This window comes from Polyodon spathula, chromosome 12 (assembly GCF_017654505.1).
Source record: "Polyodon spathula isolate WHYD16114869_AA chromosome 12, ASM1765450v1, whole genome shotgun sequence".
NCBI classification, from domain to species: Eukaryota; Metazoa; Chordata; class Actinopteri; order Acipenseriformes; family Polyodontidae; genus Polyodon; species Polyodon spathula.
In genome coordinates, this window is record NC_054545.1 from 17,484,212 (window position 1) to 17,504,765 (window position 20,554).

A 20,554-nucleotide genomic window follows, 5' to 3' on the forward strand; every position below is an offset into this window, starting at 1 on the left:
TCTTCCCTGGGGGTTTTGGAGCGAGTGTCGCATTGGTGCTGGCGCTCCCACATGTTAGGGAGGCAAAGCCCAGAAGGGGCTGTTTCTCCTCATCGCGTAACATCGGACTCCTACCAGGCAGATGCCTAGTGAGCTCCAGCGTACACCTGCAGGGCTGGCCTTTATCCTCCAGAGGCCTGCAGCTCGTTGACATCTGCTGTGTGGTGAATTGTTGCGGTGATGGGAAAAAAAGAATTGGACATTCTAAATTGGGGAGAACATTTGGGTTTTGGGGGGGGGGGGGTAATTGGGCACTATCAATACAATCAATTCTTGCTCTTTAAGCAGGAGGAGTTCATTCTGTGCTGTTGGTAACACTGGGCAGAAGACTTGGCACGGGTTGATCCAGAACTCAAGAAAGCTTTTGAGAATGATCTTGTGGCCCTGGCATCAGAGTCCCCTCTGTTGGAGATCTTTCACTATTTGAATAACAGAAGCACAGGGGTGCCTTCCTGCCAAGCCTCCCAGAAGATACGGAGGTGCAGTTTAATGTCAATACTGATTGTATCGTGTTGGCCCTCGCAGCTCCAGCTTTCAGAGGTACTGCAATACATCTGGTGTAGGGCCAGCAATGGAAAGGGCTGTTACTTTTGGGAGGACCTCAACATATGCAAACCCGTGGCAATTGACAGTGTGACTGTTGAATGGGCAGATCTTTAAAAAAGCCATAATGTTAGAGCGTGTGGGGTATGTGAGCCGCAAGTGAAGTGAGAAAGAATACTCTAATCCCATGAGAAGGGCTGCAGCTCTTTCTTTTTGCAATATCTACATTTTCAGTGCTGAGAATGCATTCTTTACATAGCGCTTGGGTTAAATATTCTATCTAGGATGGGCACAGTAACAGTGCTGGCTGATTTATCTTTCACGCCTCTCATTTTGGAATCTATCTCTTCACATTACTTAGCAGATGCGGAGCTTGATCAAAGGAAATTAATTCTCAGAATTCACCCATGTTAGAAATAGGTTTTCAGCAGGTCATAAACTACAAAATCTAAAAAGGTTCTGTGTCCTCAAAGTAATCCCATTTTAGCTGTCTGCTTGGCTGTGTATTTCTTTGTAGTGTACATGAAATGAGAATTAATAAAAAAAAATAAAGTAAGAGTCTTTGTATTCTAGATTAAACTTGACAGATGTTTCAACTCACAGCATTTTACTTTTTTTTAAGTTCATCCTTTTTTTACACATTTGTATGAATTTAGTGAGAGAGGGAGATAGAGCACCTCATTCATGACCTGAACACACCTGACACCTGCCTGCCATTGTCCATTCAGCATCTGTGCTAAATTTGTCTTGGCCAAGGACTTTGCAGGTTCTTCGATTCTAGTTACTGGAAATCATTATGTCTACATTTTTCTGTTTTTTTTTTTTTGTTTGCTTGGTGTCTAAAAAGAGAAAGTGCAGCTGCTTCTTGTGTCTTTACACCACGTTTGACCATTTTTCTACACATGCTTTTGCCAGTTTGTTCTTGCAAGGTCATTCATTGTGCATGTGCCTTCGAGCAGCGGACACTGCAGCAGATGTTGCATAGTCTGAGGCTCAGTGCAACAATCTCAGGTGGTTGAGCATGTGCAATAGCCCCACTTCCTCATTGCTTCCTTCAAGTGTCTGACACCGGTGCTTGTGCAGTTGAGACATTGCCATCTTTGCCATGGTTGATCAACCCCTGGTGGTAAGAACTTGGCTGCTGGTATATAAATTTTGGTCTCTAGCCTCTCATTCCACATCTGTAATCGGGTCTCCCTGGGTGTGGCGTTGAGAGGTTGGGTGCTGGTGAGGAAGCTCCTGTGTGACTTCAGTCAGTTACAGGCTGGGGAGTGGTTGTACAATGGGCGTCTCACATCTGCTTTTCTTGATCGTTCTTTTCTGCTGGCCACTTCTCTTTTGATGTCGGGCGGAGCAATGCCAGCCAGAAGATACAAACCGTTAAGGTTGGCAGGCTTTAGGCTTCAGGCATCCTGTGATGCATCAGCAGCTAGCATTCAGGATGGGGTCGAGCCGCTTGGCATGCACAGATCTCTCCCACACGGAACATGCATACTCGGCAGTGGAGAAGCTGAGAGCCAAGCCAATGGTTTGAATGGTTAAGGGGCTGGCTCCCGATTTTGAGTCGGTAAGCTTGTATAGAATGTTGTTACGGGTGCTCACCTTCGATTTTATCTTCGTGATGTTTTGTTTGAGAGGCTTCGATCAAGAGTAACTTCAAGGTAGACTGGGTTCGGGCAGTGAGATAGTGGGGTCCCAGTCCATGTAATCATGGTTGGCCTCGAATTTTCAGGTGGAAGGCAGAGACCTGTGTTTTTGTTGGGTTGGCGTGTAATTGTTTTTAATCGTAGTATGGAGTTAGTCCGGTTAGCACCTTAGAGTTATTTCAATGTAATCAAAGTCAGTGTTTTGGGCTGTTCTGCACAGATTGTCTGTATGAATTAAGTGTTTAGTTATTGAGTCAGCTGGTTGGTCATTCATGTAGATGTTATCCAGCAGTGGTGCAAAGACGCTTCCTTGAGGGGGGCCATCGGCTTCGCTTCCCACCCAACTCAACAAAGAAACGTCTGTTTTCGAGAAGGGTACGTGTCAGCACTGTAAGGTGCAGATCTTTTTGTCATTTCCAGGGCCTTGCAGAGGAGTTGACGGTGGTTGACGTTATTCTAGGCGGCTGTTAGGTTAGCACAGCTCCGGTGTGACCTCTTTCAAATCCGTCTTCAGTATGTTGGGTTAGGTTGAGCTTGGCTTGTTGAGCTGGCTTGTTGGTTTTCCAGGACGAAAATCGTCCTGTTCAGGAATTAGGTGTTTATCCATGTGTGGAGCAAGTCGGTTCAGTAGAAGTCATTTGTACAGTTTGTACATGTGACATAGCAACGAAATGGGTCTGAAGCTGGATCAGATAGATCTTTCCCTCGATTCAGGAGTGCCACGACATGAGCATGTCGCCATATCTTTAGAATTTTTTAACTGGCTGTGCTTGAGTTGATTTATTTAAAATCATGGTGTTAAGTGTTAGCAGAATTTGCAGGTATTCCCTGATGTGGGTCGTGACATGAGCACTTCAGCTGTGACCCCCAGAGAATGTGCGAATTAAACATGACAAAGACAATTACTTGAAATAGTGACTATACAAATACAGCTTTTATGTTTGATCACTAAACTTTTAAATTATCGTTATTAGCATAAATATTGGACTACCTTAGCATAGGTAACATAGGTATTACAGTTCAAGATCATTGTGAAACCAAGCATAAATGTTAATATTGCATGATTTTAGTTGTATCTGTTTGTGTGATGTTTATATTTTATACAGACATTTCTGTTACTACTTAAATAATATTTATATATATATATATATATATATATATATATATATATATATATATATATATATATATATATATATATACTGTGTGTGTGTATAAATAGATAGATAGCTAGATTTAAAATGGAAATCTCTTGAATCAAATTAACTGTATTATGATTTGTCAGTAAATGGGAAGAAAGTAGCCTAGTGCCTGTATTTATGTGAGGAATATCATCAAGCACTCACCAGGTATCTGCTGCTAAGCTTATATAACACCATTATGAAAAAACAATGAAGCGCGTTCATACAGACGTGTTGCGGCCACTGGCCTTCGTCAGTGTAGTAACACAATTAAATAATAATAAACATATAAGCTTAACAGCAGATACCTGGTGAGTGCATGACTTTTTTTAGATATTCTGTACATTTACTTGAGCCTATAGCACACCGTCAATACAAGAACATTGCTGTTTTAGCGTTCTCCTATTCTTTCAACTACATTTATTTGAAAAAACTGATCAGCTCATATGGTTCTAAAGTTACTGTGTAATACTGTATAACTGTAATAAACCCTGCAGTGTTCCTCAATATCATTTTCAGGTGTTTGATGTCGCATTCTCACATAACACTGTGTAACAAATTTAATTTTTTATTTTTTTGTTCCTGGGTAGTAAGTGTTATTTTGTAATTGCTTATGCCTCATAAGTATAGAAAATGGCTATTATTCCCCACAAACTTTGCTTTTGTGACCAGGACAGTGATATTTAAAAATATCACTATTTCCAATGGGAAAACGAGCAAATGTGTGTCTTCGTTCACATAAAGTCAGAAAAAACAACATATGAATCCAAATTAACATGTATTTATACTAAAGTAATGCAAAAATGACTACAAAAGATTTAGAAGTGAGTAGTTTTTAGAGATTTACTGATCAGAAAGGAGTGTTTGAATATTTTATCAATATGTCTGACCCTGGGGATCATGTGTTCACCTTGCGTCAGGTTGTCACTCAAAGACGAGTTACCTGGGTTGCAGATGCAGACCAGACTATAAGTGTTATTGGAGACCACAGCTGGTATGAATCATAGCATCTTCATATTCAGCAAAAAATTCAGGTTCCTCAATATCATTTCCAGGTGTTTGATGCCACATTCTCACATAATCATCTGCACAATTGTTGACAACATGCAAGAACACAGTTGGGAACGTTTCGTGCATTGTACCTTTTTTTCAAACATTTTGTTTTTAATCTCTTACAGTAAGCGACAGCTGCTTCAGAAACCTTGCTGAAGACCGCAGTGGAATAAACCTCAAGGACCTTGTTCATGATCCGTCTCTGTAAGTACCTCTACACCGGTGCCAAACAAATCCCCAGCCTGAGCCAGCCTGACACAAGCGCACGCCCGCTATTAAGCAGCCGCTCCGCTAAACGCAATCAGCAGTTTATTGAAGTGACAGTATACTCTTCATGTGCTGAACCCCGGCCAGTATGAGACATGGAGAAGTGACTCCAGACAAGAGGGAGGTGGAAGGAAGGAAGGATAGATAAGGTCATCATGAATGATTGCTTCTGTAGAGAAGAGGAGATAATAAATAGAAGAAGACATTAAATGTCGCAGTCAGTGCTGGCAAAGCCGGTCTGTGAACAATATCAAAGCCAGAAAAGGGCATTTTACTAAACGGATGTTTCTGTATTCAGAACTCTCTGCATGGAAAGTTGAATGAGCAGTCTCTCGCTCCCTTTCTCTCCCCTCTCTGAATGTAACCCCTTAAGGACTGTGATTTTGTAAACACGATCATACTGAAGTGTCGTTCTGGGCCAGTGATAAAAAACGCACTTCATTTCTTTGACTTACTGGGCCATTATATGTTGCAGTATGGCTTGTTAACACATCATTGGATAGGGGAGGGATTGAATTTCACTGCCTGCTTGTTTTTTTTTTTTTCTTTGTATGACATCACTGAGACGGGCATTTCATTTTTAAAGGTCGGAGACATTTTCAGCTGCTCACAGGAACAAATCATGTTAACTTGTTTACAGCTAAGAAAAAATGTGAAAACACTAAGTCCAATGTGTTCGAGTTATAGTTATATTAGAGCATGTGTTCTGGCATGTGTGTTAATATATATGTTTTTACCACATGTATAAAAATCAAAATACGAGCAGATACAAGCAGATAATATTTAATGAACTAAATAGATCAGGTACATTTTCTTTTCTATTGCTGATAATAATGGAATGAAGAACAATTATTTCATTTATAGATATTTATTTTGAGAATATAATCGAGAGTAGTGTCCATTACTGCACAAGGCCCTGAGAACAATCATGAATTATGTCATTGCAATCATTCAGGTGAAACAGTGTCTTTTAATTTGCCCAAACATCAATATTTATCAACAAAACTTTCAGGAAGTATTGTAAGGCCTGTCCATTCATAGAGTAACACCACATGTGTCTCTAAGTAGAATACATAATAATACAAAAATGCTGACACATACTGCACAAACCATGCAGAATCTGTTTTTAAGTCAGACAAATGAAGAGCTGCCACTTTAGCAGACAATGGCAACATTGTAATATTTCTTTTTTTAAGAATATACACATTATAGTCTTTTAATTGGTCCTGTTCAATGATGTAAACAGTGGTAGAATTGCTAGGGTTTACAAATATTCGTTATTATCTTCTCCATGTGTTATTTGGTTTGCAGTTCTGTTTTTGGTTCTATTTTTATTACATCTTAGAAACGTACAGTATTTAAGAAGTTTTGGCTCGAATCAAACATGCTTATTCAATGATAGACTCTAAACTTATATTTGCATTGCACTGAGTGATGCTGAATAGGGTAATGAAATTATCCCATAAATCTGAGCTGCTGTACTCGAGTCCGCCCTTGTTTAGATCATTAAAATAAAAGCAAAAAAAAGAAATACAAAAGATATTCCATAACGAACCCTTTATGATTCATAAAGTGATGTCGTCAAACATAGTTGCATGTGTTCAGCGGATAACAAGTGAAATGAATGTTCAATTTGTGTGCAGTACCCTGGTTTGTATTCAAAGCCCAGCTTGGAGACTTCTCATTTACTTTCCCCAAATAAATCGTCAGTTCAGTTACATTGCTTGGGCTGCATCTTGTGTGATTGATAGCAGACTCCTAGGAATCCCATTTGTCACTTTTTTCGAGGAGCGTCTTTGCGAGCTTGGGATTTATTCAAGCAGTCAGGAGTGTTCTTAACAGTGAGTTTGTTTCATGCTTCCCTGTGTTTTTATATAAACTCCACAAGAATACCAATCCAAGATCAAATTATTAAAATACCATTGTGTTTGGGTTAAATCCTTCTCATTCAAAAACTTGAACATGTGCACAATCCCAAAGAAATATTATCCTCTGCTTAGTGGAATTGGAGAAAAAAAAATCCTTCTCCATTGCCCAGGTCACCACTGTAAAACAGAGCTTGGAAAAAGATGTTTTTAATTTTTTGTAAATGTTTAAATCTTACCATATTCCAGTAAATCAACCTCTTGGAGGTAAAGTACACCCTGAACCTCATCACATTACCTTCTAAACAAAGGAGTGAAATACGTGGGACTTGATCTATGCATTGGTTTCTCTGTGCAGGACACTTTTTTCTTGAAACAGTTATTTAAAATGTCTATTATTTTAGGAATGTGTGACTCTTAAAATCTTCCGAGTCTATGAGAAGAATTTAATTTGTCTGCAACTTCCACTTCTCATCTGAAGACTTGTGTGATCTCGAAAGATAGTCTGTGTTGTTTTTTAGAAATAAGTTAGCAGATCCAATAAGAAAAAAAAATCATAGGAAAAAAAAAAAGACACAGCTCCTCCAGGAGTCTCATGCCTGAGGTCTCGAGGGCCTCTGGGATGTATGAACAAGCACAGCACCCTGGAATTGGAGCTTACATCTAAACAGAGTTATCCTGGTGAAAATTAACTTTAAACATGTTTAAAAAAACAAATCCCATCGGAATTGTGGGTTTGGAGTGGATTCTGAACCACGTCCCCCCCCCCCTCCCCCCCCCCCCCCCTTCCCGCCCCCCCCCCCCCCCCACCCCCCACATTTTGAAGAATACAGTGCAGAGCGCCTTGTTCTATAGCTTATTCTCAGAGCTAGCTGCTGATCTACTGTATGATTTGACATTGAAATCTGCTGCTGTTCTAACCACGGCATACAGAACCCCAAAGTCCCGAACCCCATGCTTACTGGCAGGTCAACCAGACACATCGAAACCAGAAACATGGCTCCTGGTTTATGTGAAAGATGTTAAACACAGCTCTCCTGGCTTGTTACTTAGTTTTGGGCTTAAATCGGCAGGGGAATCCATGGCTCACCACACATCAGCGGCCCCTGTGGCTGATAGGGCGCCTGTGGTTCTGCAGTAGAACCGCCAGATCTGTGTTGTCCTCCGGCACTATAGGTCTGGTAGCATCGCTGTGGACCCACAGTGCACGTTTCGGAGGACATGAGGGGGTTGCGAGTGTGAGCCGAGGATACATATAATAATTGGGCATACTAAATTTGGGAGAAAACTGGGATAAAAAAAATTGACGATGACTAAATTAAAAAAAAAAAAAAGAAGATTGTTGGGTGGTGAAGCATGTTAGTACTACACAGTGCAACACTTATATGCTTCTTTGTCTATTTAATATGATGAAACTTAGGTACGACGTTTTTAAGTATCAGAGACTGGGATGTATGAAAGAACCTGGCTATCTGTCTGCCTGTCCATATGTCACACAAATTAAGCAAATAGACCTGTATAACCCATAGTTTCTTCAATGTTCAATGTCACTTAGGCCTAAGTGATGTGTTAAAACTAGAAGAAATCGAAACCGACCAGACATGCATTTCGGCTACAATGAGAAGTATATTAGTCAGAACGTTCGGCTTCACTGTCTTATAGTAACCTATCGTCTTGGAATACCAAGGTAAGGTAATGCACAGCATGTATGGGTGATTCGTCCTTGAGCTAGAGCTCAGGCAGTCTCCATTGAACAGAAATTGATATCACGCTTTGAATAAAACAAATGTCCTTGGTGCATGGCAAAAGCTGGGCTGCAGCTTTTCAAGCACTCTGGGAATTGTTCAGGTATATTTAGCTTATCGGAGGAGAGAAAAGCTCCTGTTCAGCTGTATTTAGGCAGAAGAAGAATGCAAATGTGTGCAGGAATAGAACACCATATGAAAACATAAGTGCTTTGGCTGGCTTGGAAATGCAGTAATATGCAGGGGAGAAACACGGTCACCCTTTTTTTCCAGCTATTTTCATTCTTTTATGAATGAAAGAGTTAAGGAGCTAGTATTATAATCTAACCTACATAGTATTGTAGATGCATTCTTTTTTTTAATTCTGAAAATGTTTTCCTTCCCTGAAAAAGGTTTTATGCTGTGTTGGTATTCTTTCTTTCTTTTTGTTGTTGTTTTTCATTCTGAATAGCAAGGTGACTTGAGCAATCCTTCTGTGTATTTTCGAAATGGAAATTAAATTTATACCAAGATCAAAGTATGTCTGTAAATAAGGCCAAGCTGTTTTCAAAGGAGCTGCGAGAGAGCAGGAATCAATATGTACCTGCTCTCCTCAATAGGAGTGATCTGTGAGTCAGATACTTCTATAAGAGATGCCTCGTCGTGCAGTTTGAATCAAAGATGTGCTGGAATTCTGAAAAATTACTAACAGTGATTGTTTAATTTCTCATACCTGAATTATAATAATGATCTTAACATCACCACCCTATACTTGTAAGCATGCTCTGCCACAGAGTCTGGGTGTGTGTGTGTTATAGTCCCTGTCAGGCTTTAGACTTTTACATACAGCTATAGAAGCGCTTATTCAGTTGTGATCAAACTTGGTTTGGAAGTTCTTTAGCCCCAGCTATTGAGAGGGTCAGAATCAGTCTAGGTCATGATGATCCAGTTTTTCATGAAACAAAGAGATGTGATTTGTCTTGACATGCTTGTTAAAGATGTATTGCTCAATCATGATACTTTCTTTACACAATGTATCATATTGTTTGTATTGTGATACTCATTGATTGAAGAATGAAGTTTGTTTGAATGCAAACTCATTTAATTTTTAACAACTAAGTCCATCATTAAATGATCATTTGATCGTATTATGCATCATACAAATAACCCATCAGGCCTATCACATGTATTGTATGGTGACCTGTATATTGCAATGTTAGTGAATCCTCTCACCCCTAATGCTTGTTGTGCAGAGGGGGAAAAACCAGCTGGTTAATACAGAGTTAAAGTTGAGATCATTAGGAATTCAACGCCAGTGATTAACAACCTCAGCTCGGACCACATCAAACAGTTTAAAAGAGTTTTCTTTTTATTTGATTTCTTTTTAAAAAGGAGAAAAGCCCCTGTCCGTTCAGTACAGCAGTGCAATTGAAGCCCATCACTCTGAAACTGTTCCTGGTTATGCATCATTTTATCAACTTCAAAACCCTCAATCGCAAATTGGAGGTAAAGCTGTAACAAGCTAAGTAAGACGTACATTTCGGCTAGTGCCTTCTTCACTGTCTACCTGACTTTAGCAGCTTCTACCTTTACCTTTGTATCATTTTATGTATACAAAGAAATGTGCCGACTTGGGTAAAGGCTTTCCCCCAATTTCTATTGTAAATTTGGAGCACTCTTCCCTGGTGACCTGTGTTTGTGGTGAGGTGTCCAGGAGAGAGTGTGTAGTGTCCATGCCCGAGGCGAGTAGCTCAGTGGATGGGTACGGAGGTGAAGGCTGGCAGCATTAATATTATAACCCCTGAATACACAGCCACCAGCCTTCCCACCTTGTCTTTTGATCTGGTTTGAATCCCAGCAAAACTGACAGAATGAGGATCTGCGCTTTGAGCCACTGCACCAGAAAGAGAGAGAGAGAGAGAGGAGGGAGGGGAGAATCTTTGCGCTAGTCTTTTTCTGTGTGTTTTTTTTCTTATTCCTGTGCTGCTTTACACGTCAAAAAGGAAATTAACAGCTGATGTTAGCTCTTATCCATTCTACCCTCATAGACCGGGTTTCCAATGCAGATTCAGTGCAACCTTGGTTTAAAGAAATGAAATCAGTTGAAATAGATTTTATTTTGCAAGCCTCAAAAGCTTTTTGCTTTCGAATAATAAAGTGTTTGCCAATTGTTACCTGGAAATTTTTAGAAAACTGGTTGAAGATTGAATCTCTGTGGTTTTATTATAATTAGGTTGAGATGGGTTAGCAATAGACACAAACAATTAGATGCTAATATACAGAAAAAACGCAGACTGACAAAGTCGGTGCATACTGTAAGCACACACGTTTTGAACGAGGACCCTAAAAAATGTTCTATTTCTTCTTTACGTAGTATTGAACCACCAATTATATTCTATTCTAATAAAGGTCACTTTGTTTTTATGATGTTTTCTGAGGCAGTTTCCTGAAGGATTACTGCACTGAATCACATTTCAATTGTTAACCCGCTTCTGTGTGACTAGATTTCAGGGGATTGCAATTACCGAGATCAAACCAGAACCCAAATATTCCCCAGATATTCTCCTTTGTTGATTGCATGCTGTGACCTATTTTTAGAAACACAAGGCATGCCAACGGTACACTGGCTGGCACTAAAAAAGAAAAAGCCCTGGTTGAGTATGTGGCGGTATGTGGCTGAGCACACACTCGGGTGCATTAAGAGCTTCTACACTTTCTCTTCTTTTTGCTCTCTGTTTAAAAATATTTTGCTTCTATATAGCTTTCCAGTAATTGCCAAATTAATTGGTGCCACATAGGATTATTTAGAAGGTATCTTTCGTTAAAAACAAAGCTGAGAATGTAATTAAAGCACCAAAGATCTGAAATGAGATATTCTCTGCAGGTCCTTTGTGGAACTGCATGCACCTGCGTTTTAAAGGCATTACGTGGGAATGTCCTACGCAGATGGCTAATGATTTTTTTTTTGTAGTCGTAGTAGTCAGCACAGAAATGTAATGGTTGTATCCTCTCACCAATTATTCCATGACTAATTGGTGTGCTGTTTCTTTAGAAACGTATTGGATCTTGACTTGAACACATACAGATCAGGGATTGAATGGATACAGAAAGACTGAAGTGGAAATACGACCAACGTGCCAAAATGTATGCTTGCTGTTATATTGCCAGAGAGCTGCACTGCTCAGTTGTACCGTTTTGCCCTCACTGAACATATAAAAGTTTGAATTCCCTTTCATTTTGTCCATGGTTATAAACATCATTTCATAGTTTGCCAAATCTGTATTTATTTATTTTTTATTTGCTTTACTGTGCTTACCTATGCTTTACCATGTTTTCACTATGCTTTTACACTTTGCAATACTTTTACTATGGGAAACTTTTCTAAGGGTGGTTTACATGTAAATCCATCTTGGTAAAAAGGGACTAGTTTATGAAAGGGTTGGGAAATGTAACCAAGTCCATTCTCACAAATGCAGTTCCCATACATTGGAGGGTTGTTTTGGGGTTTGGCGACAGTATTGCCCTCTTTCCTTTACTAGAGAAATACAGTAGTTTTCAATATGTTGAGCGGGATTGAAATAAAATTTAAAAAAACTGCTTCTGCTGCTTCCCGTTAGCCAAACGAGAAACATAACAAACGCTTGAGCTACAGTACAGCGCACAGGAGGCAGCCATTTATATATAGAGTGTTTATATCTGAGGGCGTTTTAAAAAAAATACTAATGAAAGATGTCATGCAGTAAAGATTATTTCATGCACACTATAGCGTATTACCGACTTGAGAAAAATGAAACTCAAGTACAAGCAGAAACCTCATCCGACACATTACTCTAACTTTGCCTACCTGACGGTTTATGTTCTTTATACATTTATTCATGACTATAAATGAACCGGTCTCCTGTAGATATAAACTGACCCATCAGCTGGTTACTGGTTATTTTAGAAATTTTACAATGTAAGCGTATATACTGTATATAACGGTACTACATATTTTATTTGGAAACTATGTGAAATTTCATCAGCAATGAAACACAAAGTATTCTACTTTCACAATAAGGCATTGTAAAGGGAGTTAATCTCTAATTGGCTACACAAGGAAAGCATTCTAATTGCACCTCCCATTCACCTCGATCCCCAGAGCCTGAAATAAGGATTTTACCTTCTTACTCTCCGAGCCTTTTTAAGTGTCACACTGACCTTCCCTCCTCCACTGCTCTGAGTGGCCAGGTGACATTTTGCAAAGAGACAGCCTTCATATTATGCAGATGCATTATACACGCACTGTCACTTCATCTTCATTACAATATTATCTCAAGATGGCAAACCAGTGTAATGAATCACAGTGCTGTTCTTCCGTATACAAAAGCTACCTTTTAAGGTTTGTGTGCATTAAAATGGAGAAAACGTTTTACAGAGTGAGCAATCCCCTGAACACGTAGAACTACTAGATCTACCATCCACAATAGTAGCAGTCTTTGATTAACTCCTGATCATTAAAAAAGAGGAATGTTGGTGTTAAAATATGAGAATGAAACGGCATGAGTGAGTGCTTAAGAGACCAGCTTGGTTCTGTTTTCAAATGTTTTGAGTTAATTAAAGACTAGAGTCTTTGAAAATAACCCCTGGTATTTTCTATTTGAATAAAAAATAAATCTCAAGTGGAGTGGTAACCCAAATGAAATGCCTTACCTGTTTAGAGCTCTAGCAACAATATCTCTCTGCTTCTTATTTGAAATTACACAAATGCTATATTTCTCTCTATGTTTTAGTGTGTTAAGGGACTTGGACTATGAGTTCAGGAGCTAGTCTTCAGTTCTACTTGTCTGCCATAGACATGTAACCTACGATAGATCAGAGTGTCTTTATAATTAAGAGTCAGCACCATCTAGTGATCTCTGTAACGGTTTTCATTTTCTTTTGCTGACAATGCACTGCAGCGCAGCATTGAATAACTTTGTCATATTCAGTGCTAAAACATGATTTATTTAAATTTTTTATACTAGATTTTGGAATCTACCTTGCATTCATTCAAATCCAACAACAGCATGTAAAGTCCTATCGAAAAGAAGTCAAACTGCAGTGTTAGTCTACACAAGTGTGAATATTATTGTTATTTTTTTATGTGTTGTACAAGAAAATAGTGAAGAGCAGGATGCATTTAGCTGGTGTGTTTTTTGGGGAGTTAATCTGCTGCTGCTTTCTTGCAGTATCGAGATCGTTGTTGCAGTCTCAAAGAGGTAGCAGACTGTACTGTAATTCCTGATAGAGAGGACACACCTTTCAGAGCATGTGCTCGTCTACAAACCATTACAGACCCACCACAGACATTTAAAATGCATCCGCACAATCCAACCGCACCAGAGCAGAAGACCGGGATCAATCTAAGGTAACTGTATCTGTCGTCGGCTTACAGACCCTACCGTGTGCCTGGCGAGAGACAGCAGAAAGCCGCCGCTGTGAAACATACATTGACATTTAGTCATGGGATCATCGTGCACCAGTGAGCGCTGAGGTCAGATGACATCCCTCCAGAGAAACAGTCTCTCTCTCTCTCTCTCTCTCTCTCTCTCTCTCTCTCTCTCTCTCTCTCTGCCTGGATGGGAATAGCAGCTCACTTTTAGCATCAAAAGTTGAATGAAAAATAAATGTGATTTGACAGCAATTCTTGCAGTCTGTTTATTGCCTTCCTCTTTGGAAACCTATAAACGGTTTCCGTCACCATTAGTGACCCCTAATTATTCCCAGATAACACAGTTGCCTTTGCCAAGAGAGGGGAAATATAGAGAATAATTAAAATCTAAAGATAGGTCCTAATCCTAGCTCATCCTCATTTGTAATTGTATAAGGGGCAATTAAACTTTACAGTAATAGTTAAACTGGAGCTGAAAATTCTGCAGAGCCAGCTCAGATTTATGGTTTGTACAATGGGATTGTTAAAGAAACAAACACAGTGTTTCGGGTCTTCGCTGTGTCTCACACTGTGTAAGTGCACTAGTACGATACGTTCTTAAACTCAGTAAACAATGCAAAATACTGATTTGCAACTGCAACCAATTAGTTTCTTGTTAGCTTCCACTATATTCCACTCTTTATAATATTGGATGCTGTGTTGTGTACTGATTACTACAAATTGTAAAGAAGTGGTTCCTGACTTTTAATAAATTATTTATTTATTTGTTTCACCTATTGCTTGAGTTGACCCACTGCAGATGGTTTACATGCTTACAAAAACATTTTAAAATGGCAGCCTTAACTGGATCTTGTTGCATTAGTTGCCAGTACAGAATGTCATATAGGGATGGACAAATGGGTCTGATTTTTCTACTCGTTTTTGATGTGTAACTCATAATGTTTTGGTAGAATAATGAAGGGGAGTCGCTAAATCCATTTGTGCAAATTAGAAATTGGCTCAAAAGTAATTAATTACACCTTACAGGGAAGTAGAAAACACAAACCCTTTCCCATCCCTATGCCCAAGTAACCTTTAATTTAGCAGTAGAGTAGACGTAATGAGCCCAGCCAATCAGAAGATATATAACTCATGTGCAAGTTCATCTCCATGATGAGACGCTGCCCCCTTAAGAACTGAAGCTTAAGAATGTTTCATATTGTTGTTTAATTGTTTCATAACAATTGGGTGACCGTTTCTCAAGATTCAGCACACAAATATGCATACGACAGACACCTTATATAAATAATGCATAATTAATTTGTCTTGAAAATCTTTAGACCCTGCTATTGGTGCAATACCACAGTGACAGAGATAGAGTTTAGGTCCCTGTACCTAAGTCCGTCACACGTCATATAGTTTTACTTCCATCGATAGAAGCGATTTTCCAGTTGTGATACAGCATTGGTTACGAGTCTAGGGACATTTTTACAGGTACATGCGGTTGATATTCGCTCATTGTTCTCATGTTTACAAGTAGCTCTGGTTGTGTATTACAGCCACACTGGGGCGTGCGTGTTACTAACAGACATGTCATGCTTTAAATGAACTCCTGTTCTTCTTTGATTACCCTGCGCTCAAGCATAAACTTCAGTAGTAAAAATACAAATCAGGAGCTGATTTTAAAGGATTAATATAGTCATTCAGTGGTAAAAAGAAGCAGCTGTTTTCTGTGGCTTGCCTAAAGTCACCTGGGTAAACGGGAGCGTATTGGGTAGATTTTGTTTAATTGCGGGAATGTGGCAGATGTGTTTGCTGTTTACATGCTGATAGAGAGGCAATAGATGACATCTTGGGAAACTGGAATTTACAGCTTGAAGAAGAGATTACCCACAGAGCAGGGGAAAAAAAAGATAATTCTACATAATGATAAATTACAAAGTAGGATTTGTAGTAGTTGCTGTAGTAATACTACTATTATTATGACTTATATTGTCAATGTAAAGTATTGCTACTATTAATAATAATGATCATACTACAGGTATCCATAGAACATCATAAACCGCAAAACATCTGTTGATTTCCAATACATAGTGTAATGTTTAATAAAAGCTGATAGTTTCGCAGAGCACTGTTTGCGCTTTAAAGGAGTGCTGAACAAGGTTTTTCAATTTTTATTTTTATTTTTAACCACTGATTAACCCTATCTGTATTCTCACTGGACCCTGTTTCAATTCTGTTGAAGATTGGTTCTTTGCTTGTATTTTATACTTCAGTTTGGAAAATGCAGATACCTGAAAGACAACTGCATTGATTAAAAGTGTCAGCTGCTTCCTATATCACTTGATCTCCAATAGTCTAACTGCAATTAGACAATGTGACCTACAGCACAGGTACGAGGACACAGTTGATTCATACAGTAAATGTAATGTAAATGTAGGAAACGATTTGTAAGAAAATACACGGGTTGACCCTCTAACAGGTGGAGTGCATAATAGTGTTGGAGCAGTAGTATGGCTTTATTATCCCCCGGGGGTGAAAACCCATGCCAAGGGTATATAACAGAGGCAGTTGTATATAAGTATGTATGTGGCACCTCACAGAACCCCTTACCCAATTGTCATGAAACTTGGTGATGACGTTATTTAGTATAAGGTATTGAGAGTACAGTTGGCACTGTTTTATCGGGGCTGTCCCAATTAAACGAGAGGCAGCTGAGACGACCTTAGTCACACTTTTTTGATTCTGAATGAAAAGATAAAGAATGAAAACACATCATATTATAATAAAATGTTAAATATATAATTTAAAGTATGTTTTGTGTTTTTTTTTTTTTTTTTATTATTATTCCTAAACAAAACTAATCGCACCTGCGATGTTGACACGTCCAACTTTCTTTGCAACATCAGCCTGGGAAACCGTAGTAGACGCCTCCTCCCTGAAGAGTTCAACGTGGTTTACGCAATCTAAGCAAGTCATAGCGTAATCACGTGCTCGCTGCACTGTGCTACGCGAACCTGTCTTGTTCTGATAAGGGATCTATGTTCATCATTTGAAAATGCAGTATCTCAATTAAACAAAGTGACGTCCCAATTAAACAATGGAAATAACATTAGGAAAAACTGTCTCCCAGAGCTGCATCCCATTTAAGCAGCAATCCGGATTATCAGGATCCCGATTAGTACATCTAATGACTTAAATTTTGACATGTACTGTAGTGTTGTTTAATAACACAAATAATCAATAAATATTATTTAATTCAGCCTTATCATCCTGGGAGCTGTGGAGCTTGTAATACAAGGGTAGCTGTTTATACCACTCCAGAGTAAATGGATCTGAACTCTCGCTCTCTCTCTCTCTCATACTGACTGTCACTTACAGTTCATTGCCTTTGCTACAGAAAAATAAGTCTGCGCTCATAAATTGTGTTAATTTAGCATTGCAGCTGGACAGCTGTATTATTTGGCTCTGCACATGACACTGAATGAAATACACTCAAACTTTCACAGCCATCAAACCAAAACAGTGAATTTTCCTGGTTCATTTTAACATGTGATTAGCCGTGCTTGTCCATATACAAAATGTATGAACACTAAACTTTTATTCAGCTTGTCCAGCTCCTCTTTCTCAACTTATTACAACGGTACTTAGGTCCTTACATTGGTTACCAGTGATCTACCGAATTGATTTTGAAATTGCCGTAATAATTTATAAGGTCCTTCTTGGATTAAGGCCATCATTTCCAAGAACTACTAACTCTGTATATTCCTATTCATTCCTTGAGATCAGCAAATGCAGACCTTTTTATTGTATGTTAATGTACCCTCATGGACCGCTCCAACTACATTTCCCATCATCCTCCTGCTCACATACAATACCAGTCAAAAGTTTTAGAAAGCCTCCATTTTTCCAGTTTTTATTGAAATTTACGCAGTTTAATGTCTCAATGTACTCTGAAATTAAAGCATATAACAAATAAACAATTGGAAATAAAAAAGAAATCATGGAATTGTTTTGTTTAACAAAATTTAATCTAAATTTTTGACTCCTCAAAGTAGCCACCTTTTGCAGATATAACAGCCGAACACACTCATGGCATTCTTTCTACAATGGAAATCAAACATTGTTCGGAAAGTTCTTCCCAACACTGTTGCAGAAGTTCCCACAAATGCGTTGCACTTGTAGGTTGCTTTGCTTTCACCCTTCTGTCCAGTTCATCCCAAACCAGCTCGATGGGGTTTAAGTCTGGAGACTCCATGATTTGAAGCCTACTGTCTTGTTATTTTCTTCTAAGGTAGTTCTGACATAGCCTGGAGGTATGTTTTGGGTCCTTATCTTGCTGTAGGATGAACCCCTGATCAACTAGGCGTATACCAGAGGGTATTGCATGGCGCTGCAAAATGCTGTGGTAGCCGTTTTGGTTCAGGGTGCCACTCACTCTGTGCAAGTCGCCGACTCTGGATCCAGCAAAAGAGCCCCAGACCATCACGCTTCCTCCTCCATGTTTGACAGTTGGTGTCACACACCGAGGAACTTTCCTTTCGCCTACTCGACGGTGTACAAAAACCCTGCATGATGAACCGAAGATTTCAAATTTTGATTCATCGGTCCATAAGACCTTCCAGTCTTCAGTAGTCCACTGGCGGTGCTTCATGGCCCAGGCAAGCCTCTTTTTCTTATTTTGCCATCTTAGCAATGGCTTTCTTACTGCCACTCGACCTGGCAAACCTGTAGCTCGAAGTCTTCTCTTCACAGTTGAAACTGAGACTTGCTTACTTCGATCAGTGTTAAGCTGTGCTTGAAGCTATTGTCCTGTGAGCCGCCTATCACGCAAGCTGTTGATTCTCAGAAACTTGTCTTCTGATTCTGTTGTGGCTTTGGGTCTGCCAGACCTCTTCCTGTCAGAGTTTCCTCCAGTTTCCAAGTGCCTTTTGATGGTGTAGGAAACTGTACTCACTGACACCTTGGCTTTCTTTGCAATTTCTCTAAAGGAAAGACCTACACTTTTAAGGGTTATAATGGTCTGTCTGTCTTCCTTTGTTAATTGCCTTTTTCTCGCCATTATGATAGCAATATACTACTTCCTGCAGTACAATACTGTCCAAATAATGCTTAAGAGGGTGTAGTAACACAGTCTGTTTCAACACTGCTTTTATACAGACAGAGGGTTTGTAAGTAACCAACAAAAGTTGGGACACCTGTAGGAATTGTTAGCATCAACTTTCAAGGCTTAATTTACTTCCATTGCTGCAGAACAGCTGTAAGTTGTTAACCCATTACTTGTTCCCTGAAAAAGGCCTTTTTGTATAACTCTGAAATGTACATTATTTTTCAGTTTTTGGTAACCTACACTTTTTTTTTTAACTTCTGGCAGTTTACTGCTTACCTTTGTACCATTTCAGGTTATTCACTGGACTTGAACTGCTTAAATTTCAATAAAAACTGGAAAAATGGGGGTGTTCTAAAACTTTTGACCGGTAGTGTATGTAACTGAGATGGAGTTACCAGTGAGCAGGAGGATGATGGGAAATGTAGTTCTGAGAGGTCCATGTGGGTACATGGGAAGCCATCTTGAGGCAGGGAATTTAAGTTTAAAAAAGTGGTCAAAATGTAAAAAAAAAAAAAAAAAAAAAAAAAAAATTTTAAAAATGCACACACCTTACGTAAACAGTTATGGCAACACATGGGAACATGTAACACAATAAAATAAAAAGGTCCTTATGTACCCTTTAAGCAAGTTGAAAAATTTGATTATTTGAAGTCTAAATTAATGTGCTTATATATAATTGGTCGTAGCTGGAGTGTATTGCACATATGAGCTCTCTTGTTTTGTTTTTAACTTTGTACAGCACAGGGATGCTATGTCATGAAGGGCGCTATATAAAAATAAATTTGTATTGTATTGTTAAATACTTCTACTTTTAACCTGCCTGTAGAAATACTTATATAGTGCCATCCTTCCCCTTTATAAGGCATCCCTTTATACTGCAAAACCAGTGATAACATAGCATGATCGCAGCTCCAATTGGCTCCATAATGCCTTTCCGCTAGAACTTTCATTCTTGATATAAGACAGAACACATATAACACGCTCTTTAAAGTTTGTCTGCAGTGTTATAAAGGGGTAGAACTGAATTATTATAGCATATAATTGCTTCCATGAATACAATACAGTTTTGAATCTTAATTACAGGATATGGGCTTGGTCACTGGAATAATCAAGGGTCTGGTATTCAAATGTAGCTTTAATCTTCACACTACACAGATAATTGTAGGCCTCCAAATGTTTTTTGAATAATAAATAAATGGAATTTATATTTGGTATGAATACATTATCTCCATATTATTTAAGTATTTATTCTTTAACGTTGTCAGTAATTAATGATCACTTGATGTTGTTTTTGTCATGATACATAGCATGTCGTGATCTGCATGGTGTCATGCTCTTGTCCCAAGCTTGACAGTCAGAGAGCCATGTGTGCGTCCTTCAAGAGTGAACTGGTAAAGAATTAGAGCTTTGATATTTCATTGTTAAACTACAGTCTCTTATTTCACTGTTAAACTACAGTCTGAAAGAGTAAATTGGGATTTGCATACAGCACTGAAGAACTGATAAACAGTGAAAGGGTTTATCATCTAAAATGGTTTTATATGCAAGTCATTTGTTGTAACATAATTTAATGAAATCCTTGGTCTGCTGTAGAAGGTAGGGACAGATGGGGGTTCATTAATGGTAACATCTCACATCGCACATCTCCAGAGTTGGGAGACAGCTGTTTCGGAGAGGGAGTCATTAACGTGAACATCACATGGACGACCATAGCACAACCATTCATTTGTTACAGAA

General features: G+C 38.9%; 1 protein-coding gene across 22 annotated transcripts in view; it reads left to right on the forward strand.

The window, feature by feature from the left end:
• Positions 1 to 20,554, forward strand: part of LOC121323819 (gephyrin) — a 182,693-nt gene that overhangs the window by 56,675 nt on the left and 105,464 nt on the right. For all 22 annotated transcript variants that reach the window (XM_041265054.1, XM_041265056.1, XM_041265055.1 and 19 more), the window contains exon 2: positions 4,588 to 4,666. In XM_041265054.1, coding sequence (XP_041120988.1) covers positions 4,588 to 4,666 — 79 coding nt within the window. The remainder of the gene's footprint in view (positions 1 to 4,587; positions 4,667 to 20,554) is intronic.